This window comes from Phaenicophaeus curvirostris, chromosome 2, assembly GCF_032191515.1.
Source record: "Phaenicophaeus curvirostris isolate KB17595 chromosome 2, BPBGC_Pcur_1.0, whole genome shotgun sequence".
Classification (NCBI taxonomy): domain Eukaryota; kingdom Metazoa; phylum Chordata; class Aves; order Cuculiformes; family Cuculidae; genus Phaenicophaeus; species Phaenicophaeus curvirostris.
The window spans coordinates 112,103,939-112,128,582 of NC_091393.1; the positions used below are offsets into that span (position 1 = coordinate 112,103,939).

At 37.8% G+C, this 24,644-nt stretch overlaps 1 protein-coding gene across 2 annotated transcripts in view; it reads left to right on the forward strand.

Annotated features, from left to right (window-relative positions):
* The first annotated feature begins 1,313 nt into the window (after positions 1–1,313).
* SMC6 (structural maintenance of chromosomes 6) overlaps positions 1,314–24,644 on the forward strand; it is a 32,751-nt gene continuing 9,420 nt past the window's right edge. The window contains exons 1-22 of one of the 2 annotated variants that reach the window (XM_069850464.1): positions 1,314–1,332; positions 3,341–3,497; positions 4,899–5,047; positions 6,405–6,522; positions 7,221–7,326; positions 8,469–8,605; positions 9,164–9,225; positions 10,103–10,183; positions 10,517–10,618; positions 10,815–10,934; positions 11,451–11,549; positions 12,678–12,824; positions 13,104–13,192; positions 13,641–13,805; positions 14,889–15,067; positions 15,869–16,070; positions 16,191–16,305; positions 18,214–18,374; positions 19,638–19,773; positions 20,670–20,750; positions 22,428–22,598; positions 24,290–24,427. In XM_069850464.1, coding sequence (XP_069706565.1) covers positions 4,904–5,047; positions 6,405–6,522; positions 7,221–7,326; positions 8,469–8,605; positions 9,164–9,225; positions 10,103–10,183; positions 10,517–10,618; positions 10,815–10,934; positions 11,451–11,549; positions 12,678–12,824; positions 13,104–13,192; positions 13,641–13,805; positions 14,889–15,067; positions 15,869–16,070; positions 16,191–16,305; positions 18,214–18,374; positions 19,638–19,773; positions 20,670–20,750; positions 22,428–22,598; positions 24,290–24,427 — 2,553 coding nt within the window. In that variant the 5' untranslated portion in view covers positions 1,314–1,332; positions 3,341–3,497; positions 4,899–4,903. Of the gene's footprint in view, positions 1,333–3,340; positions 3,498–3,977; positions 4,047–4,898; positions 5,048–6,404; positions 6,523–7,220; positions 7,327–8,468; positions 8,606–9,163; positions 9,226–10,102; positions 10,184–10,516; positions 10,619–10,814; positions 10,935–11,450; positions 11,550–12,677; positions 12,825–13,103; positions 13,193–13,640; positions 13,806–14,888; positions 15,068–15,868; positions 16,071–16,190; positions 16,306–18,213; positions 18,375–19,637; positions 19,774–20,669; positions 20,751–22,427; positions 22,599–24,289; positions 24,428–24,644 lie in introns of those variants that run through there. The other variant, XM_069850465.1, reaches the window with a different exon arrangement.

Genomic DNA, 24,644 nt, shown 5'->3' on the forward strand with positions numbered 1-24,644 from the left:
GGGGGGAGAAAAGGTGGGGGAAAACGTGGGGGAGAATAGGGGGAGAAGGGCGTGAAAGGGGGAGGAAATGACGATGTGTTTCTAACAGCCCTACCACTCCCTCTCTGTGCTACCCCAGCACCTAGCACTTAACCCACAAACCCGAGCCCCCGAAGCACCGCAGTGGCAGCTCGAGCACTTACAGACTCCTCCTCAGCCTCCTCGGGTTGTTGTTTTTTTTTCTCTCCGAGACAAAAATCAAACCGAGAAGCTGCCTGAAAGCGAAACAATACACGCAGGCACTTCCAGTGCAAGATTTTGAATTTCCCGCCGCGGCGGGAGGCGGCGATAACAACGCCCCGGCAGCCCCCGGCGCTTCCCCGCCCCGCAGACAGACAAAGCGGCTCCTGGAGAGCTCTGACCGCTGCCAAGAGCATGGAAACCTCCTCTCGCAAGGCTCCCCGCTTCCCCCCGCGGAGCAGAGGTCGTGGGAGGAGCTGCGTGGAGGGAAGAGGGAGCCGGTCTCCAAGCCAGGCATTGGAGTTATAGAGTGGTTCGGGTTGGAAGGGACCTCAAAGCCATCCAGTTCCAACCCGCTCTCCCGCTGGACCAGGCTGCTCAAAGCCCCATCCAACCTGGCCCTGAACACTGCAGGGATGGGGCAGCCACAGCTTCCCTGGGCAACCTGTGCCAGGGCCTCCCCACCCTCAGCGTGAAGAATTGCTTCCCAACATCTAACCTAATCTTCCCCCTTCCAATGTGAAGCCATTCCCCCTTGTCCTACCACTCCATTGTAAACAGCCCCTCCCTAGCTTTCCTGCTGTCCCCTCAGGTACTGCTCTAAGGTCTCCTCTGAGCCTTTTCTCCTCCAGCCCGTCTCATAGCAGAGATGCTCCACAGAATGACCTGAGCTGCGAGAGACCCGCAGGGATCGTGATATCCCAAGTCCTCTCCTTAGCAGAACCACAACATCCAAACCCCGTGTCTGAAGGCGTTGTCCAAACGCTTCCCGGACTCGTCAAGCTGCGACTGCTTCCCCAGGGAGCTGCTCCAGGGCTCCTCCGCCCTCTGAGGGAAGAACCTTTACCCGACGTCCAACCTAACCCTTCCTGCCGTTCCCTCGGGCCCTATCGCTAGTCGCCAGAGAGAAGAGCTCAGCGCCTGCTCCTCCCCTCGCTCCAGCCAACTTACACCCCGGTCCGAGCTCAGGGGAGCCCCGAGCGGGCGGGAGGCGCGGGCAGCGGAACCCCCGCGCGGGAGCGGTGCGGGCGCGGGAGCGGCCTCGGCAGCGCGCAGGCGCCGCCCGCCAACCGCGCCGCTTCCGCCGCGACCCGGCCCGGGCGGCGCCGCTGGGTGAGAGGGGAGAGCGGGGCGAGGGACGGGTGGAGGGGGACGAGCGGGGGGAGCGGGGGGCGAGGGAGGAGAGGCGAACGAGGGGAGACGGGGAGGAGAGCGAGGGGAGGCGGGGGGCGAGCCGTAGAAGGGGCGAGTGAGCGAGGGGTGGAAGGGGGCGAGCCAGGGGTAGGAGGGAGCCAGCGAGGAGTGGAGAGGGGCGAGCCAGGGGTGGGAGGAGGCGAGCAGGTAAGGAGGAGGGAGCGGTAGCGGCAGCCGCCAGCGCTTTCTAGCCGCACGAAGGGACTGATGTCCCTTCTCTGGGAGAGGCGTGGATCCTTCCAGGTCTTGCGGAGAAAGTGTCGGGCTGAGCAACAAATACCTGTGGGTTTGGAGGTGCGAGCGAGGAGCAATTTCTGCTTTTGTGCCTCCGTACGGAGGAGGCCAAGTTCAGTGGTGGAGGGGGGTCACTCACTTGTGTTCGTGACCGTCAGGTCCAGCATCGCGCCTGCTCTGGTAGGGCTGTGTGGTACCTGGCGTAAGAATCATAGAATCATAGAATAACCAGGTTGGAAGAGACCCACCGGATCATAGAGTCTAGTCATTCCTATCAAACACTAAACCATGACCCTTAGCACCTCGTCCAGCCGTGCCTTAAACACCTCCAGGGAAGGTGAATCAACCACCTCCCTGGGCAGCCTGTTCCAGTGCCCAATGACCCTTGCCGTGAAGAATTTTTTCCTAATGTCCAGCCTAAACCTCCCCTAGCGGAGCTTGAGGCCATTCCCTCTTGTCCTGTCCCCTGTCATGTGGGAGAAGAGGCCAGCACCCTCCTCTCTACAACCTCCTTTCAGGTAGTTATAGAGAGCAATGAGGTCTCCCCTCAGCCTCTTCTTCTCCAGGCTAAACAACCCCAGCTCTCTTAGCCGCTCCTCGTAAGACCTGCTCTCCAGCCCCCTCACCAGCTTTGTGGTGAAAAAACACAAAGCTCTTCTCTGGAATCGTTCCAGAGCCTCAAGATCCTTCTTGTGGTGAGGGGCCCAGAACTGTACACAGTATTCGAGGAGCGCTTAGTGCATTCCAGTCTTCTAGATTGCCTACAACTCGCCGTGCTGCTTTCCAGCAGGTGCTGGGGTGGCTGAAGTCCCTCAGCAGAACGAGAGCCTGCAAACACAGTGCCTCCTGTAGCTGGAGGAAGAGGGCTTCGTCAGCAGGCTCCTCTTGACTGGGTGGCATGTAGTAGACACCAACCACAAGGTTCTCTTTGTTGCCTTGGTCTCTTGATTCTTACCACCCATAGGTTTTCAACCTGCTTGTGGCTATCCACGGGATGGGACAGAGCTCCTGTGCCCTGGCTCTCAGTGTATTTGGAGGGCAGTCACAAATGTTGGAGTTGTGCACTCTGACATGAGCCATCTGGTTGGGATGGCCCCTAAAAACATATGGCACTGCTGCTGGATGTGAAGTTAGGCTTCAACTTTAGTCCTCTGAAATGTGTCCCTTTTAAGTATGACAGGTAGTGAGTGTTTCAATCCTTCATTGTTATAATCTGCTAGAATTAATTTGTAATTTATTTCATAGACTTACAGAATGTCCTGAATTGGAAGGCACCCACCAAGATCATCAAATCCAACTCCTGTCACTGCACAGGACAGCCCCAACATTCACACTGAGTGTCTGAGGGCCTTGGCCACATGCTTCTTGGATACTGTCAGGGTTGGCACTATAACTGATTCCCTGGGGATCTTGTAATAATTGCTCAGTCTACTTCAGTGAAGTTTGTTTGCAGTTCTAGTTAAATTTTGTTTGCAGTACTAGCTCTTCAAGAGTTCCTGGGTGCAGACTATTTTGTCCTTTGCTTTTGTCATGCTTAGATTATGAGTGAGATTTCTTTTGTTCCGTTTTCCACTCTTGCACTCTCTTTTTCTTAATTGTGTGAATGTCATAGGGATGGAACTTATAATCTAGATTTTTAGTTTGGACATTAATTATTACAGCATTTAAATCTTTTGTTTCCCTTTCTTTCTAGAGGGAGATTTCACTGGAACAGCAGACTGAGTGAATGCTTGTCTTCATATTTGGGTGGTGGATAGATTCCAAGCGCATACAAGCAACTTCTTCCTGGTCTGAGTAATTTAAGCATTTAGACATGTTTATGTAGGAAACTGAAAGCAGCATAGCAAAAGGTACATAACTGTATTTACTCCTTGGTTTCTGTGTGTATGGTATTAAACTACATAACATAAAATGAAAATGACCTATTCCCTGTGAATACTTAATGGACATAATAATAATCCAAATATTTGACTTGGAATTCTTGCCATACAGAATTATTGGAAGAGTGGCAAATGGATATTATATTGCATTTCTGCATTAGCTTTGAATTTTATTAATTACACTTAATTAAAAGAGAAGCATATTACTTTTTCTCTGTCAGTTAGATGCTGTGTCAAAAAAAATTAAAGGAATTATTAGACGCTGTGTTTTACAAAACAATTAATAAATATCTAGACTAGAAGTTAAATACTTTTTGTAACTAAGCAACAAACTTTAACGTGTTGTTTCCTATAATAAATGCTACTGTCTGATGTTTGGTAGATTGAGCTGTCTAACCTTGCAGCAGTTGAAATGAGGCTATAGTTTGACCAGAACATGAAGCTGACCCAAGTAAAAGAAGCCATTCAAACCAGCACTCTTTCTGCTCAATCAGTGACTGATACATACAGATCTACAAGGTGAACCGGTTGGGGAACTTATCTGACTTCAAAAGAAAAAAATTTTTTCCTGCATTAATTTTCAGTAGAATCAGTGCCCTAAGGTGGTTTATTGCTCTACTGCCTAAAGAGCTGCTTGAACTCACAGAATCATAGAATAGTTTGAATTGCAAGGGACCTTAAAGACCAGTTCTAAGCCCTGCCATGGGCTGGGACACTTCCCACTATATCAGGCTGCCCAAGGCCCCATGCAACTTGGCCTTGAAACTTAGGGGATTAGATGGAAAAAAGAAGAGGCAAAGGGAGGCTGTGTTGCAGCTCTACTTCTTACGACTAAAGTTGTAATTTAACAGTCTATTTTACTGAGTTCTTTGCAGATTCTCCAAGTTAATAATCATAAAAATATTTCACGAGAGAGTGCAGAGCGAGACCCATTTTCTTTTGGATGCACAGCTCATTTTAATCAAGCCGGCTTTGATGCTCCTGATCATAGTATAGTAGTTACGTATTTTTTACATCTTATGCTTCAACTCCGTTACTAACCCAACCCAATTCTAGAAAATGTCTCAGATTCTAATGTACCAAGGAAAAACGAATCAGAGTTATTTTCTTGTTGATCAGCAAACAAATTCAGCTTGATTAGCATAATGAAGTTGTGTTTCTTTTGTTCTAACACAGCTTCTCAGTAGTAAGGTTAGACTCAAGTTCACCAAGATTTCAGTTCTGAAAAAGTATGTTTGTTGCAACACTTATTATGATCTCAATTTTTCTTTTACCAAAGTAAATAAATTGGTATGTCTGTGCTGTCATCTGTAGGGATGTTTTCACCTAGAAGTCTGAAACCCACAATCTTGCATTACTTTCGTTTTTCAGTACTCATGGGTAAGAGAAAGGAAGAAAGTATTTCAAAGCCTAGATCCTGTAAAAGGCAGAGACAAGAGTACACAAATGAACATGGTGATGGGTTTAATGAAGAAGAAAATTCACAGTCATCAGCAGATGGTAATTTCTCTTCATTGTCGGTAAGTTGCTTAAAAAGTCATGGCGGGGGGAAGGTATAAGAAAAACTTCATATGACAAAGTTCTGTGTCTTTGGTTGATGTCGAAATAAATGTAGGCTTCAGTGGAACCAATATAAATAAACTAGAGGTAGTGTCTTTGAGGACTTCTGCATTCTTATTTCTCTTGGGTCATGTAGTTATAGCAGCTGATCACAAAAAATAACAGTACTCTGGTTTTATACAGTGAATAACTGAAGTTGTCAAATAACCAAGTAAAGGAAACAGATTTTGTTTGATAGAAGTGTGGTATATTTGGTTTATGGTTGTAGTGAAAGCAGAGAAAATATTTAAGAGTACAAATTATTTACGGAAAGGAGCACCAAATACTTGTTTTGCATAGCTGACACTTTCACATCTAAAAAAATCTAGTGTTTGAAATGCATATTCCAATGGAATTGAAACATGAGAACAGAAATACATTCTTTTTATGCTTTTCTGTAATAGTTGAATTCTAGTTTGATGGAGATTTTAAAAAAAAATAATTTCTGAGATAGAATATGCTGTCTTGCATATTTGGACTGGATGTTAGGAAGTATTTCTTTACTGAAAAGGTGGTCAAACACTGAACAGGCTTTCTAGAGAGGTAGTTGATGCCCCAAGCCTGTCTGTGTTAGAGAGACATTTGGACAATGCTGTTAAGAAGATGATCATTGTAGGTCCCTTCCAGCTGAAATATTGTATTCTATAAGACAGCGTGGTTGAATTTTTAGGTACACAGGCATTATTCCTTACTCATTTTCTGAAACAGCAGCTACTCTGTGTTGTTGGTTTATTTATGTTTCCGGAGGGCTTTACTTTCTTAGAAAACATTGCCTTTCTGAAGCACTGGCAATAAAATCCAAGTTTGTTATCAAAACAATTACTTCACCAGTTAAACAGTGGGCCATCCCACTTTTACTTTCATTTCTCATTTCCCGATCTAATTTAGTTTCCCTTGTTCCAAGCTGTGCTAAGTATTCTCATAAATAGTGTTATTGAAGTAGCAAAAACTTCTTTATTACTGCTCTGACAACTGTGTAGAATCTATGATCTTAATCTTTTATGTTGTATTAATTATAAATTAGTTATCAGGAGAACTGAAAGTTGCTTATGGTGAGTAATCAGCTTTGGTAACTGTTTTCCTCTTATTTTATTAGGTAACTGCTCTGCAACAAGGAACTTTTCATAATGTGATGAAACCCATCTGATCTCCTTGTAGCTTGTAACTGTTGATGTTTTATATCACACTTTCATGTGAATTTTCATTATATTTAAAACAGATGAACTGTATTTTATTAAAACGCATGCCTATAATCAGTTTTGATTGCTAATTCTTTAGACTGTAGGTGAAGTTGGGATTATTGAAAGTGTCCACCTGAAGAACTTCATGTGCCATTCGATGTTGGGGCCTTTTCAATTTGGATCAAATCTCAATTTTGTTGTTGGAAGCAATGGAAGTAAGTATTATTATTCTTTGTCAAAGAACACTTTTTTGTTAATAATTTTGAGATGTAGTTTTTATTTCAGGAAAAATTGCTAGCAGTCTTTTAGAGATGGAGATGGATTCACTTTTCGACTTGGGAACCACACAGGTCTATTGCAGTAGTTCAAGGCTGGTGAAAAGTTAAGTCTTAAATTAGGAGATTTGCAAAAGGTAATGTGTGGATAGAAGTTTTCATAGCTAAATCATACATAGTTTTATATTTAAACTAAATACGAAATACTCCCATGTTCAATATTAAATGCTTAGTAATTGTCCAAGTACATGTCATGTAGAAACTATTACAGAAGAAGGAAGTGATACTTGTTTATGCAAGTTCACTTCTCTTGGAGAGAGAATTTGAAAAATTCAACATAAATATTGAAAGAGAGCTTAAAACCTTTCAGATAGTTATATAAATGGTAATGGATACATGTTTTCTATATGCTTGTAAGGAAGGGGAGATTCTTTACTCTTGAGACTGGGCATCTTGTTGAATGCAGATTGAAGTAACAGAAATTTTGACTCAGTGTGGTTGTGGTGTTTTTTTGTTTTCTTTTTTTTTTTTTAGGGGAAGCTTTGTAAGCTTTTTTTTTTTGAGAGTTACCACTGTTTATGTGTATCAAAGATTTACAAGAACTTCTTTTACAAAGAAATTCAATGCTTTTATTACAGGTGGAAAAAGTTCTGTGTTAACTGCTCTTATTGTTGGGCTTGGTGGAAAAGCCACTGCAACTAACAGAGGTTCCTCATTAAAAATGTTCGTACGAGATGGAGAGACGTAAGTAGAACTTTCTTAGTTTTAAGATTGTACACACTTAGTAATTGTAATTCAGGTGAGCTGATCAGTTATCTGTTCACCTTCATTTTCTCTGTTCTTTTATTGGATCTACCAGATTTGAATAAAAAGCATAACACTGAAGAGACCATATTTAAAGGAAACCCCCAAAACTATGAACAAAAAACACATTAGAAATTTTACAAGTGATTTATCTGTAGTATACCATTACCTCTGAACTAGCTAACATAGGGATGTGTCCTATGTGTGGCCCAATACTTGATTATTACTTCCACAGTGTACTTGAATAGTCTACAGAAGAATTAAGTTCATTAGGAAAAAAGCCATAGGAAATTATGGGTTTTCAAGCATCCAGGTTAAATCTTTTTCTGCCTTTCTGGTGACATGAATGAATATACAATATAAAGACCTTGTCATACAGGTGGGTTATTAAACATGCAGGAAGTAGATTCATTTCTGCCGTAACAGTGGGAATGCTTAGGGGAATAAATAAAAAAGATATGAGAGGAGGTTTAAAAGTTTATATTTGCGTATTGCTGTAACTCAGAGCCTCCAGACTTTTCCTTTCAGAGGTGCTTGAGTAAAATTGTTGGATGAACCCGCCTGATGTTTAATAACTTAATATTTCAGCATTCGCTTGAGAAATGAACTCGGAACTAAAACCGCATCTTGCATTTTGTGGAAGGATTCCTAAAGCATTCTGCTATAGATTACTTTGCTTAGAGATGGCTGTGGAAGCTAAGCAACTTGTTTTTACAGAAGTCAGTTTAGGGACAGGAGAACAACCGAAAAGCAACTTGATCCTGCAACCTAAAGATGGGGGCATTCAGGTGGGAAGGGAAGGTGAGGGAAGTCTCACAACTATTTGCTTTGGGCTCATGATTTATCTGAAGCATAGAAGTGCAAGCAGGTCAGTGTGTGGCAGCCTTTCTGGCCATGTGTCTCCAATACTGTTTTGGCTCAAACAACATAAATGTATCTTGTTCTGATTGGTGTTGTGACTGACTTCCAATTATGACCTCTACAAGACGTGAAAATTTTTGTGGAAAATTATTGTTCTGATTTTTTTCTTTGCTAGATTTAGAGCTGATCTCAGTTGCCCGTTTTATTATTTTCTTTTTCAGCTCTGCAGATATTTCCATAACATTGAGAAACCAAGGTAGAGATGCCTTCAAACCTGAAGTGTATGGCAGCTCTATTATCGTGAATCAGCACATTAGTCTAGATGGAAGCAGAAGTTACAGACTGAAAAGCAAATCTGGTTGGTGGAAGGTTATTTTGTTTGTGGCCTTAGAAGCTCTTTAAATGTTTTCATTGCTTTAAGTGCCTTGATAGTAGTAAAGGATGATTTTTTCATGTCATTCATCGTTCAAGGATGATGATGTCCATTTTTTTTCCGTTTACCTTAGACTAAGAATATTTTAGCATGTTAAAAGCAGTTGTGTCAGATTCTGAGCCCGTATAGTATTTGTTTTTATGGAAATCTGCTTGTGTGAGGAGTCTGAATGGAGTTTTTAGTCTGTTTGAGTTTTTGTTGAATTTGCTGATATACCAGCAAATTCTGCCGCAGAGGGTTTATGAAGCATGAAGAGACTTTAATTAGAAATCTTTCTGTACAAATGCAAATACATTGATAAAATTAAAAAACCCTAACAAACAGTGTTTCTCACTTAGGACTGAATCTGTGCTATGAAAATACTAATCTAATGTTTTTTTGTTCTTTTACATTTACTAAGAAACACTAGAATTAATTAAATGCTAGAATATTGTATGTCTCTCTGCTTTGGACCTGTTGGTATTTTCCCTTTGTTACCGTTAGGAACCTTAGTTTCTTCAAAGAAAGAGGAACTCGTAGGAATACTGGATCACTTTAATATACAGGTAATTTTTATAGTGTTTAAATTCTGTGCAATTTAAGATATCATCATGTGATGTTATAATTCTTGAATTAAAAAGTTGTGTTCTATTAAATTAAATGAGAAGTTCACCTCTTCCATGTTCTTTCAAGATCAAATTCAATGGGAAAAGAAAATTGAAATTTATGTCTCATGCAATGAAGTATAACATTCTCTCCCAGACAGATAAGTACTTGCTGTTATCTGTGAGCTATGAGTCATGTATCCAGTTAATGGAGCTCTTTGCATATATAGGTTTCTTTCATACTTGGAGCTTTTTTTTTTTTTTTTTAATGCTCAATGCAACAGCACAAACTGAAGTGAAAGTGTTGCTGTCCTAAGAGTGTTTTTGCTGCTTAGGTGATTAAGGAAAGATCAGGTATTGCATGTGAAGTTTAAAAAATTCAACATATTTAGCCTTTCAAAGAATATAAACTTCCATTAGTATGTGTTGGTTTTATTTTGTGGAAACTTCTGTAAGAATATATGTGACCGTTTAATGCAATAAGTTGATCAATTAAATAATGAAAAATTAAGCAGCTTTGGACAAAATTTCTAGTGCTGGTCTTGTTAAATAAATGTAAAAAAAGGCACTGTCTTTCTAGAAGTTAATTATCCACGTGGAAATAGTTCCTTACTTGTCCTTGTTATGGTTGTAATTTGTACTTTTGGAGTTGGATATTTGTTTGTTTGGTTTGGTTTATTTTGGGATGAGAGGAGTAGAAATCTTAATTTCTGAATCTGCTTCTCTCAGCTGATTACTGAACTGCTTGGCATGGAACAAGGAGATTGCTCACCTCCATGGGTATGCAGTTAGACAAGAACATTTTACTTAAAATAAAACAACTAATTTGTTTTTACAGGTGGATAATCCTGTGTCTATTTTAACCCAAGAGATGAGTAAGCACTTCTTACAGTCTAAAAATGAAACTGACAAGTACAAGGTAAGAAACATTATTTAACATTTTGATTAAACATTAAAATACTGGTTTCAAAGTTGTCAAGGTGATATTTGGAGGGCAAAACCCCCAGAACTCTTAATCTTAATGGCCTACCAAGTGTGTTAATAGTGTTGTTTTGGTCATCTACAACAGTTGCTTAACTCTGTCCTAGGCAGGCCCAGTACGCTATCTGATTCTAGCAGTCATCCACTTGCAGAAACAATTTGTTTTTTACATTTCTTTTCTCTAAAGGTATTGATAAATTAAAAAAAAAGTCATTAGGACACTGCTGAGTTAGTTCTATATCTTACGTCTGCATTTTGTATTTCTTTGTAGTTTTTTATGAAGGCAACTCAACTGGAACAAATGAAAGAGGATTATTCGTATATTATGAAAACTAAAGAAAATACGTGTATTCAGATAGAACAAGGAGTAGAGGTATGTGAAAGTCAAAGTTATTATTAGGGCAGATCTGAGCACTGAAATTACTGTAGGAGTTGAACCAAACAGTGTTGATTTGATTAGGTCTCAGCAATTTTCAATAATAAAAAGAAATTTTTTTCCATGACTTCATATTTTATCACAGCTTTTTGCACTCATGATTGAACTTCTGTTGTTTTTTTTTTTTTTAAAGCGTCTTCGAGAACTTAAGCAGCTTTATTGTGAAAAAAGGGAACGTTACAAAAGCATTGCGTTTGTGAATGAGATGCGAAATCATCTTGAAGATTTGAAACATAAAATGGCGTGGGCAGTGGTAAATGCCTTGTTAAAATATATTTTGTAAAATTCAGTGTCCGTCTCCATCCAACCTGGCCTTGAACACCTCCAGGGATGGTGCAGCCACAACTTCCCTTGGCAACCTGTTCCAGTGTCTCACCACTCTAGTGGTGAAGAGATTCCTCCTTACATCAAGCCTTAATCTGCCCCTTTTCAGTTTATACCCTTTCCCCCTCATCCTATCACCACAAACCTTTATGAACAGTCCCTTTATAGCTTTCCTGTAGCCCCTTCCAGGTACTGGAAGGTTGCTATAAGACCTACTCGGAGCCTTCTCTTCTCCAGGCTGAACAACGCTAACTCTCTGAGCCTGTCCTCTTATGGAAGGTGCTCCAGCTCTCTCATCATCTCTGTAGCCCTTCTCTGGACCCATTCCAACAGTTCCATATCCTTCCTATGTTGAGGATTCAAGAACTGGACATGTTACTCCAGATGAGGTCTCACAAGAGAGAAATAGTAATGGTAATACATTGTAATGTGTGCTTCCGTTTAGGTGGGTGAGATGGAAAAAGAAATACAGCCAATCCAAGAAGGCATCAGAGCTGAAGAAAAAAATACGGAGAAGTTTGTTCAGAAGCTAGAAGAGTGCCAGGTACATATATGATTTAAACCGTATGTCACTGTAGTTCTGGCTCCATGACTTAAGCATAAAAGTAATAAAACTGTGATTGTCTTTCAGCTCGTAAGCTATTGAAGTTGTCCATCTTAGCTTTTCACAAGCAGCTGAGAATGTGCCCATTTAGACACTTTTTAGCCATCTAAAACTTAACAGTAACATTTGTGTTCTACATTTCATTGGATAATATTAGGACGGTTTGTCTTCTATTATTTATTAGGGGTACGTGTATGTGGTTTTCATGTGGTTACCTTTGTTTCAGATAAGGGTTCTATTATTTTGGGTGGGAGTTTGAGATGGCTAGCATTGCATATGCCTGTGAACAGTAATTTAAACTGTTTTATTGTTGAGAGTACTTAATTAATGCCTGTATCTGTACTGTTGGAGCATCTTTCAGAGATCTGTCATGTAGGTTTTCTTGGGTATCATTATCTGTACAAACCAGTGTCTGATTTCAGGAGACGCCTGGAAATTGTAACAGGTCTCTTTGTATGGTACTTAAGACTTCTGTAGGTAGCAAGAAAGAATAATTTTGCTAAATGTTGATTCACATATGAAGTATATCTCCTGCAGAGAAACACTAGGCATCATTATTTTGAACTTTTCAGTCTGCTAAAGCTCCTTCTCCAAACTTTCTGAATCGGCACTTGTTTTTTATTGTGGGGTTTTTTTATCTTTTTAATGTTTTTTAAAAAATGTGTTGTGTATTAGCTTTACAATTGAGGTGTTTTTACTTCATGGCTTGAATATATCTGTGTATTGTTGAAGAAATATTGTCCAGTACTTTCTCACTTCTTTTCCATATCAGGGTGCTTGGCCTAACTGTAATTACAAGTCCTGCATTTGAGTAAACCATGAGTTAGAAAAGAAGGTTCCTGTTCACTTCACAGGTTTGGTAGTCTGTTTCCCAAGTATGTTCCCTTATTAATTTCCATTTGAGTGTACCCATAGTAGCAATGACTTGCTTTACATTTTTTTAACATAAAAAAAAAGAGACCTATTGGATGGATTCTTTTGAGAGATATTTCTTCTGTAGCATTAAAAGGTTTTGAAGAAAGTTTTGCTTCACTATTGCTTGTATGTCATTCTCTGTTTGCACCAAAGGTTAAAGTGAATGAAGCAGAAGAAAAGTACAAAGCAATCCAAGACAGGTTAATAACGATAAGTGAAGAAGCACAAGCCCTGCATCCTCAGTGTATTTCTTTGAAGGCTGATGTGCAGGCAAAAAGAAAAGCAGTCAATGAAGCTGAGGTAGGCAAAAAACAGCTCCCCAAGTTCATACTAGTTCAAAGCTTTAATCTTGTCTGTGTTCTCCCTATGAGCTGGGGCAGGGACAGACACTGTGTTTACACAGGTGTTAAGCTTAGGTCAAAATAAATGGGATTAAAGTTAAGTGTGTTACTTTTTCACATTCTTGCAATTCAAGTTATGTTTGTCTGTTTTGATGCAGTTCAATATTACAAAATTGTAGTTCTTTTTGAAATTATTTCTTGCTATTTATTAAACTACTGCAACCTATTTCCTTCATAGGCATTTTATAATCGTTTCAAAACTGAGTTAAAACGTCTAGGAAAAGATGATGAACAGCTACGTAAACGAATTGAAGAACTGAAAAGCAGGTAAATACAGATACAGTGATTATGGTGTGTGTTAAAATATAGGTATGCAGGAAGTGAACTCTTCTGGTTAATGATTTTCTATCAGCTGGACCCTACTTTAGTAGGTTTTAAATTTTTAAATCCTGTTTCTTTCCACACCAAGATTTTGACTAGAAGGGGGGGAGATATTATTAGGCAGAAAATGCTTCATGTTGGTGATAAACTGTATTTTATGTCTTCCACGGTGTTGCAAAACAAATACACTTTACAGTAAATGTAATAGGAATGTAACTGGGAAGAGTTATCTGTGATTACAAATAAAAACTATTTAAATTGATATTTCTGCTTTGTAGATCTTGTAAATGAACCGTAATATAGATTTCTGATTCATAAATATCTTTTGTATGATACCATGTTACTTATAAATCATTAGTGCAGTTTTAAAATGTTGAAGTATGATCTTTTCTAGTGCTAATCAGGTTTCAGAGACTGAAATATTGGAAAGACAAAGGAAAATTGCACACTTAAGGGAACGGTTAAAGGCATTCCATGATGAAGAAATAATGATTGGTCAACAGATGGATCAGTTTCAGCAGGCTATGTGTAAGTGTAAGGAAGAACATGCTAGACTTCGGTAAGTTACGCTTTTTGGATTTAACTGTTTTCTGTTATTCAAGTTATAAGAGGTTCCTTTTCATGTACCTGCATTCCTGCATTCGCTGAGTTATTAGGCTTCAGTTTCTGAGGGTCCTGGGGTTGTATAGTCGGAGAAGAAGAGCTTGAGGAGAGACCTTATCACGTTCATCAACTACCTGTCTGAAACAGGGCGGGGGGGGGGGCATATGATGTGAGCGTTGGTCTCTTCTCCCAATTAACAAGTGATGAGATGAGAGGAAGTGGCCTCAGGTTGCAGCGTGGGAGGTTTAGATTGGGTATCAGGAAAAATTCCTTCACTGAAAGGATTGTCAAGCATTGGAACAGGCTGCCCAGGCAATTGGTTGAGTTGTCATTCCTGGGGATCTTTTAAGACAAGTAGATGTGGTTGCTTAGGAGTTTGGTTTAGTGGTGGAATTGGCAGTGCTAGGTTAAGGGTTGGGACTTGATCTTGAAGGTCTTTTCCAACGTAAATGATTCTGTAATTCTAAGATGCATAAAATGATACAAGAAAATAGATACACTTAGAGATGATTATTTTATTTATAGTTAAAGGCAAATTTATAGATAAGTTGAAGCAAGTAGTTCAAACACCAATTTAGTCTATACCCAAGCTAGAAAAACAGAGCACTCTGGCTTTGATTTTGAAACCTGAACCTGAACAGCATTTACTTGTCTGAAGAGGTTTGAGAATTGTTACTTATTGCACTTGATATATTAGTACAATTATCTTTTATCAATTATTGTAACCAACAGTTACTTGATGTTCTGTAGAATACATTGAAATTGAAGCATATAATTAGAAATAAATTTCTTTTTTTTTTTTTAATTTCTAACAAGTCCTGTAAAACTGTTGGAAAGGAGTATTTTTTTCTTGCTTTTTTCCCTCATGTTTCTTGAAACTATGAAAATACTCTTGCATGTGTGTACCTAGCTGTACATTGAAATATTGAGGTCTTGACACACTGTCCTCTTAGTACTTGAAAGATGAACCTTTGTAGTTATTTTAATCAAATGAAGGTTTTATAAGCTGTTGCTACTGTGAATAATTCTGTTCTCATAGGAGAGAAAACTATGACGCAAGACAAGCACTGGATGCCAAGCAAAAACAGCTGAGAGAGCTGAAAGATAGTAAAACAAATACCTTGAAAAGATTTGGGCCACATATGCCAGCATTTCTTGAAGCAGTTGAAACATCCTATAGGCAAGGGCACTTCAAACACAAACCTATTGGACCTTTAGGTAAGAATGACTGCTGAAATAGGCGTATTTTCTCATGGATTTATTGCATGACTGCTAATTTAGAAAAACTGTTCGTTCTTTAAGGAGCTTCAGATATATGCTGAGCTAAAGGTTTTATCCTGGCAGGTTATTTTTTGCATCTGTCCTTTAAATCACGTGAACTAGCTAACGTCTACTTTTTTTCTACATTTCCCAACTGTTTTTGTTAAGGTATTTTATGTAGTTCAAATGATATACTTTCAGTGCACCTCTCCAGCTCCCCTAGAGCATCAGACATCACAGTGGTTTGGCTGCTTGTTCCCTGGTGGATAGCACTATCCAGCTCTTGGACAGATTTTGTTCAAAAAGTCCAGTGGTTGACTTCAGGGCTTGTCAAACTTGAGGTGTTTTGCATGGAGCAACTCAGACAGAACCAATTGAGATTTTCTTGAGAGGTTTTGTTTCAGTAGGTTTTTCAGTAGGTTTTTCTGCTGCACTGCTGTGAAATTTGTACCTGAATGGAAGTTAGTAGTGGCCTGTCAAATATCTTGGAAGAAAATGTAGGCCTCCAAATATGTGTGTGTGTCTCTACAGAAGAGAAATTATATGTCTGTGTTCTCAGGGTAGATTGTCTATTGTGGATGCTTTTATCTTTTAGTTAACTTTTTTTTTTTCTTGAAAGAAAGATTTACTTCAGAGTCATAAAAAAAACCCAACAACCCATAACGTAACAAAACAAGCACCTTCAGTGGTAAAAATGCACTACTAAATGTTTTGTTATGGAACACAACTCCTAACGCCTTGTCTCTTACATTTATTTAGGTGCTTTCATTCATCTGAAAGATGCTGAACTTACCTTGGCTATTGAATCTTGCTTAAAGAGCCTAGTTCAGGCATTTTGCTGTGATAATCATAATGATGAGAGAACTCTTCAGCTACTGATGTCAAAATATTATCCACGTGGATTTAGACCTCAAATAATTGTAAATAAATTTCAGGATAAAGTTTATGATGTTACACACAGGTAGGTTATGTTTTGAATTGTATTGCTTAGTCTTGATGGTTCGTAGTATTAGTTGAAAATAATTATTTGTAATTTTTGTTAAGATCTCGTGTGAGCTTTGTTTTTTCTTCTTTTCCTCAGAGCAGTTCATCATCCAGAATTCCCATCAGTTCTCACAGCGCTGGAAATAGATCATGTAATGGTTGCCAATTGTTTGATTGATGTGAGGGGTATAGAAACAATTCTGCTTATTAAAGTAAGTGTCTGTGTTCCTTACTGGTCTTTAAAGAAAGATGTTTTCTCTTTGTGTGGAGCATGTAAAATACCTTCAGTGATAGTGCCCATAATGGACAAAATGGGTAGAAAAAGATTATTTTATTTTACATTTTGCTCCTCTGAGGAGGAGAGATAAGGACTTTGATATCTCAGTAGGACCTGACTGTATCAGTTATCAGTGTTATAGTGCAGTGCACACGTGGATGTTTCCCCTGGAGGACTTCTGGTAAGGCCCTCATGGCATTCAATAAACTTTGAGTGTCCAAATTGAAACACTATTTTCTGTCACAGGCAAGAGATTAAACTGACAACCTATAGTGAATTTATGTACTGGGATTTATTTAAGACTCAGCAAAGTTAGAGCTTTTACTGTTACTTCCATGCACTTGCTTGTTTCCTTGTTCCCCGCTACACTACCTTCATAGGTCTTAACTTCTGTCCCCATCAAGGAGATCAGTACTGGTCCAGGAAGGGCAGGCAGAAAGCCTTATTGATTCCTGCTGTGAGGCTGCTCACAGGTGCTTGTTTGGGCTGTTACTGGCGAGGTCCCAGGGTATTCCCTGGGATGTGTCTCTACAGATCTCTCCCCGTGTGTTTCCAGGATCTTCCCTATTTGTTTCTGGGATGTTCACCGTCATGGTTTTGGGCCTCTAGGTGGTCTCATTTCCCTGTTGAAATAATTCATGTGTGTCATTTGAGATGAGAGACTGCAAAGAAACATGTTTGTGGACAGAATCTGTTGCAATAAAGCGAAGTAGTTATCAGTTATTAAGTAGGATTTGAATGAGGTGACAAGCAATGGCGTTAAATTAAGATTATGTACAATTTTGGTAGCTTATTTTTTGATCACCATAAAAATATGTTAATGGACTGGTTTTTGCTGTTATATGATTTCTGGTCTTAATTGTTTTTTGATTTTTCTGGTACTGCTGAAGATACCTGTAACTGAATCTGCTGGAGCTGGTAAAATGTTGAAAGATAAAAATAAGATATTTTTTTAGGTGAGGAAAGCAGGATGTTCTATGAGCAGAAGAAGTAAAGATACTTATTTTTTGTGGATTTCATTTTTCTCCAACATCACTTGTCCCAGTTTGTTCTCTGACATTCCTACTGGAAAAAAGGCAGTTTATGGTCTGTCTAGAACAAGGCTGACTGTTCACGCAAGTGTGGCTGTTACAGCATGGGATACGTAACAGCTGAACTTTCTAGGCTGTTTTTACAGCCAGAATGCTAGTTCTGTTCTTCCCCCTCTGCCTCCCCTAGCCACCAGTTTTCATGACGTTACTGTATTTGAACTCTACCTAAACAATTTCAGCTGAATTTGAAAGAGGTTGAATGGGAATTGTCTGCATGAAATGATACTTGTGAATGGAGAACATGATTGCCTCAGACAGAGGCACTTGTGACCACTCAGTCTGGCACTGACAGTGTTTTTGGTTTTGTTTTTTTTTACCAACATGTTTCCTCAGAATTCAATTGAATATTGTTTGATGTACTTCAGAGCTTTCTTGGGAACGTTGTTTCCTGTACATGTATTCCACTTCTGATGGTTAAATAAGTCAGTGAACTTTTGGTTAGTGAATTTTTTTTGCGTGGCAAAATATAAAGGATTGATTAGACTATGGAACTTATAATTTCAAAACATTTCATAATAGAATAAAAGAAATGGGCAGCTAAACTAAGTTAGTGGTTTTTGAGGACACATTTCTTAACTAAGAAAAGCAGGTTCTTGACATTATAGACTTTTTCTACTTTCATTACTGTATTTATTATTTTTAATTAGGAATTGTAATTATTTCTGGGTGAGAATGTTTAGACAGATGTTAAATTGATGTCTTTAGTTATGGTTACTTTTCTGTTGGTATGATAAGGCCATTGTATTTTTCAGAGTAGCCGTAAGGCTCGTGAAGTAATGCAGTCCAATCGACCCCCCAAAAATTGTAGAGAAGCTTTCACTGCTGAAGGTGATCAAGTATTTGAAAGACGATATTACTCTTCTGATTACGTCAGACCTAAGTTCCTAAGCAAAGATGTTGAAGCAGAAATAAGGTTGGCATCTTGTAATGAATTTGTTGAAAGTGCACTTGTTGACAAGAATAGTCAAATGGTATATTTGTCTATTTGCATGGGCAGTAATCTCCAGTCCCCTGTTGTCACCTCATTTTACTTTTTAGGTATTTTTTTGTCATTACTTTCAAAATGCTAGTTTAAAAAGCTGAACGTGTGTCAAAGCTTAAAGTCTTGAGCAGTCACCAAGCAAATTGGTGACAACAGAATACTTCTGTTTTGATGCTCACATTATGTTATGAATGTATTAAGTAAATATTTTAATTTTAGTATTGATAGCTGATAGTGTTGATTGAATTGAATGTTAAAAATTTATTTTTGCACACTCAGAAGTTTTAAGTGTGTCACTTAACTGTGCTTTGTTCATGTCAGTATATACTGAACTTCACTCAGATTATCTTAACTTTCAAAGTGTTGTAGGCAGTTCATTACCAGTATTGCTATGTGGGAATGATGTAGGCCAATTAAAAGGGGGAAAATGTCCTCCCACCTCCCTTGCCTTCAGACCTTAGCCTAAAGCTATGGCACATTTATCTGGAATAGAATATGCAGTTTATTTAACACTTGTTCATGGATCAAACTACATCATTCAATTTCATACATCTGTAGCATTATTTTTTTTTTTACAGTAATACTAGTAAAGCTTCCCCTTTCTTTTGCAAGGGTGAAAGTCTATTGAAGTTTAACTTATTAATATAAATAATAATAAAAAAATGATTTCTTTTGCATTTCTAATGGCTTTACTATAAGCTGAAAGAGTTAATAACAGAAGTCTCTGGGCATGGCTCCTTTTGTATAAGGAAAAGTATGGGACTATGAAATATTTTTTTCTTATCTCTGTTAAACTGTTTTCTATCTGGAAGTGGTTTGTGCTAGTCAAAGTACTTGCTTCCTCTCAAGTTGCAGTAGTATTTTTAGAAGTAACACCCCTGTTTAGTTCAGCCATTAGGTCTGTTTGCAAAAATTGCTAACGGGATACAGATGGTTCAAATCACATGAGTAGTTTATCTGTGAGGCATTGAACTATGGCCATCAAACAGCTTCCTGCAGATTATTAACTACGAGTTCTTTATTGATCATTAAAACCATCCATTTCGTAACAAACTAAGTTTTTATTTTGGGGGGGTGGGGTTCTTTTTTACCCTTTGTCTTGACATGTATTTGTTTTTGTTTATTTCTCTGTGTGTGTGTAATAAATAATGTCTGTGTAATACATAATATCTCAATATCACTTTATTAAAAAAGTCACTTGGAGAAAGAAGTTGAAAACAGAAAGGCACAGATGACAGCATCTCAGCAATGTTTATATTCCATTGAAAAAGAGATTAGGCAGAATGAAGATCATCTTAATAGTCATCGGCGACACCAAAAAGAATTACAGGTAAGATAGGTACAAAGCTATTCTTTAGGAACTGCTTGGTCTTCCCCTATTTCATTTTGACTTGTGCAATATATTTTGAATGGATGATAGTTTTTAATGTTTTTCCTCTCTTTTCTTCTCTTTCATATTTTTTGTTTTTGTAGTATGCTTTCATCATTTAGGACAGAATGATAGAGGTCATGTCAATCCTTGATATGCTGTTGTTTTTGTACGTTATCTTCTTTTTTTCTCTTGTGCTAAATCTCTTTCTTTGACACTGTTAGGAAGCTGCTGCAATATCTGATGCAAGTTTTTTCCCTGCTTCCTTCTCCTTTATTCCTGTTGAGCTTTGCCGCCTTGATTCGCAGAATCTTGTTTCTCCACGTGCTTCATTCTTAACTCATATTTATATACTGAATATTTCACCTTTTAAATTTTCTTAATATTAATTTATCTGTAAACCGTTTTACAATGATTAGTTTTCTTTCTTTGTTTTCCAGTACTTCTAGGTAGGACATACATTAGTGGTGGCCAATGACATTAAAAATAGGCAGTGTAAGACAATACATACTATATAAGTTCATATAGAGTAAATTAGATATAAGAACCAGCAAAAAACTTGTCATATGGACTCAAATTGCAGAAGATAAATATTTGAAGGGAAGAAAATGTTTTAGTCAGTTGTCATGTTGAATGGAAATACAATAATAACTTAATGGCTTAAAGTGCATGTGGCTTTCAGAACAAGTTTTATCTTATAAAAATGGATTACACAGGTGAGTGGGAAGAGTTCTGTCTTTCGTAGGCACTAATGAAACTAAAAGACCAAAAATCTTGCTTTGTATGCTGACTTAAATTAACAAATGTGTGGGGTTTTTTTATAAGCTCAAGGTTGTTAATTCCCTTTCTTTTTTCAGATAAAAATAAGGACAACAAATGCAGAAATAGCAGATCTCGAAAATATCGAAGAACACCAGTCAGTTGACATTCGTACATTAGTAAGAATACATTATCAAATTGTGTCTAATAAGGGTATGAAATAAAGTCTTGTTAATGTTGGCAGTGTTTTGAAATAAGCAAGTACTGTGGGTTTTCAACTAGTGTACAATTGAATAAATGGAGAAGAACGTAAAAGTTTGCCATAATTGTAGACGTTCTGTAATGGCATCATTTTAGTTTATTTTTGGTGAGTAGGTGGTGCTGTAGGCGTAGAAGTCAGAAGTGGCAGCATCAAAGCCCCTCTGGAGCATAATTTGTCACAGAACTGCTGCTCTGCCATAAACCCGTAGTTTATTGCTCTGCTGTAGCTTCACCATGCAGAGATTAAATTTAAAGTTCATATGTTGCCCTAGGAAAGGATCACAGTAGTATGATTGTTTCTGGAAAGTTTTTATTCTTATCCACGTGTTCTTAAAACACACGCCTAGAAGTTTAAGAACAGAAGAAAAAAAAAATGTTTACAGATCTATTTTGATTTGTGTGGTGGTGGCCATGAATTTAAACTGTTACTCTCTAATAATTTAAAATATAGATGCCTAAGATTCAAAATCTGAGAATCATACAATAGATGTTAATAGTAATCCCAGCTACAGATGTTTCAGTTAAATTCCATGTCAGTTTTCCCACTTTTTACCTGAGATCAGTGAGACCAAGTTGCCCAGGAATTTTTTTTTGTCACTTTTGATGTTGACACAAACTCACTTTTTTCATACTGTCTTTGAGTGTGTGCACGCATGCAGGCAAATAGTTCAGAATTTAATTAAAGTAAAGGATCAGTACAGATTCTGTAAGCTCTTATAGGGTATCTCTTTTCCATATAATCTAGTTCTACTGGATTAAAAAGAAGTATATTCTTTATCCTTTTGGTGAGATGGAAAAATATTACCTTTTTGTAGGAGAATGTGTTCCTGTTTGAAAACTATTGGACACTTGCTTTTTGAATGTCAAATTTTTCACTGTTACTTCTGATAATGATCTTATGCAACTGTTAGATATATTTATTCCTTTCTTGGCTTTTTGTTATTTTTCTGTTTTCTGCGCTTTACGACCACTGCAGCACTCAACACGTACTTCTTTTGCTTGGTATTTGTATTCCACGCCTACCTTGATTTCACAGTTGTCTGATTGTGAAAAAGAATCTTGGCAATACAAAGTTTCATTTATGTATTTTTCTCAGATTTTGGAATATTTTTCTTTTCAAATCAGAAAGTATGTATGATGATAGTTCATTAGGAATAGGATAATTATCTAGGGGACGTGATGATCCACTTATTCTTCCTGTATTCTTAGATATACTGAACATATATACTTCGACACAGATCCAGAGGAATCTTGTTGTTCTGTTTAAAAAAATTACTGTAGTAAAATATTATCATGGCAAAGTCTTAACAAACTCCTAGCCTCTTTAGTCTTTTAATCATATCTCACAAATAAAATCTCCTTAAATTTCAGTCAGATCATTCCACTTTTGTGATTTGATTTAGTGGTCTCCTTCAAGATCTGTCAGTCTATTCTTTTGGGCTTTAGTGACAACTGTATTGAACTGTCTGTATTCTTATTAGAGTCGTAGAGTATTTAATGTAATCTTGTACCTTGGTAGTAATAAAATAAAAATTTGTACAATAATTTACAAAATAGCTCCTTTTACTGTTCTTTATTGTAATATATTTTGACAGGAAGATGAAGCTGAAGAGAATAAGAATAAGATGGAATCTGTAAAAAAAGACATGCAGCAACAAAGCAGAAAAATGGAAGAACTGAAAAATATTCTTCAGTTAGCTGAAAAAAAATTGGAAGAAATGAAAGACAAAATTCATCAAGTAGAAGAAGTAGCTGGTCCAGTTAAGGTAGCAATAATTTCATCTTGTACTTCTAATTTGTTCTCTTTGTGTAGCAAGGTGAATGAGAGTAAAAAGAGGCAGGAGAAAAGAGTATGCTCCTTCCTGACTTAATTAAGGTATATCTATGAAAATAGAAGTAGAGCATTCTGTCTGGAGCATGTCAAGAAATAAGCTTGGCAATATTCTGAAGATTGTGTTGATTGTTAAGTGTAGTTGCTATAGTGTTTCACATTTAAAGAGGGTTTGTTTCCACGTATTTTTCAACCATGGATTGAAAAGGAAGCAAAAATAGTTTCCTTCACTTTCCTTTTTAGTGCATCACTGCTGTTTTGGCTTATTTGTTTCTGATAAGCCCTGGCTAATTATGTTCATAACTGGTCAGTTTTCAAAATAGCATTTGAAGTACTATATGAAATGGTTATTATTCTATAAAGCTGTGTAATCACAGAAGATGCCGATACATAGGTTTTAATTATTCAAGAGTACAGAAGACATTTGGACATTGCAGAGAAGTAGCAAGACTTAAGATAAATAGCAGAGAGGTGACATGCAAAATTTGATATTGCAAATCAATGACAATCTTTTGTTTTCAAGAATAATGAATGATTTGAAAATGGAAATAACAGAGTCCAGCATGGTTACAATATTGTAAACTTGTAGGAGGATGGAATGAGGTAAAACTCAAGATCACTATAGGATCTCTTATATGCCTCCCTTAAAATTTATACTGCTATGTAGTCAGACCAAATTGAAAAAGCAAGAGCAAACAAAAAAAAGGAAGGAAAACAACTGATAAATATATTTGTTGTAATGTCTCTAATACGAAAATTCTAAAACATGTTCTATTTAAAATGTACAGCTGTGTAAGAGAAAAGGTTTATGTAGAATATTAGAACTTTATTGCCAGTTATTAAACGGTAGAGGGCAACTCTGAAATTCCTGAAAGGATTTTAGATTAGATGTACTGCTATGTGGTCTGTGGTTGCTTAATGAACTGTTGACATACAGCAAGTTGTAGCTTTAAGGCAGACTTTGAAAAAGCTAAGAGCATCCATTATTGTTTGTAATGGTTGGTTTTCTTATTTTGTTGTTTTTCTTTGGTTTGGGGTGATTTTTTATTATGTTAATAATAGATAAGCAATAATAATAAGATAAGCAATCTTATTGATGCGGATGAGGAAGGAGATTAGCTTCTAATTTTTGCTTCTTGGGAAAGACAGGATATAATTTTAAACTGTATGAACACTTTTGTAGTATAGAAGTTCCTATACTCTACATAATATTATAGGTGTAGGAGGACATTGAATTTTCACATAGAAATGCAGTTCTGGCTGATGTCACACAGGCATCAGAAGTTCTGGCTAGAATATAGTGTATAAAATAAAAATAGTTTTTGGAGATTTAGGAGAAAGAAGTTTGGTTTTGATTTGGTTTGTTTGCTGGATATTTTTTTGTTCTGGGTTTTTTTTTTTTCCTTTTTTTTTCCTCTTTTTTTTTCCCCCAAAAGTTAAAAAAAACTTTCTGATAAGTTGCTTTTAAAGCTCTTGGACTTCAGAAGGAGTAGTCTTATTGCAAGCAAAATAATTTAGGCAGTGTTAAAGCCAACATAATTACCTGTGGTAAGTCTGTAAACATTAGAGAGATGCTTAATCTACTCCAAAGAGCTCATTTATCACATTTTGATTTATTCCAAACAGGATGAATTAAGCCAAGCTGACTCGGAAGTGGAAAACAGTAAACGTCGACTGCAGCACTATGAAGACAAACAGAAAGAACACTTGGCGTGCATAAAAAGACATAAAGCATTACTAGCTGCCAAAGAAAAACAATTAGAGGTAGGAGTGTGGGTTTTTTTTCGCTTGTTTGTTTTTGAAGTCAGATGGTCATGATCCTTCTAACATTTAGTAATAAATCATTCCACTTTGTACTACGTACAGACCATGTTAATGGTTTTCTTCACTGAGTATTCTCTCAGCTACGTCCTAAGCTGACTGCGTCTAAATCAAGTAAAAGTAATTTTGTATAAATGCATCTAGGCATCTTTTTGTCTGG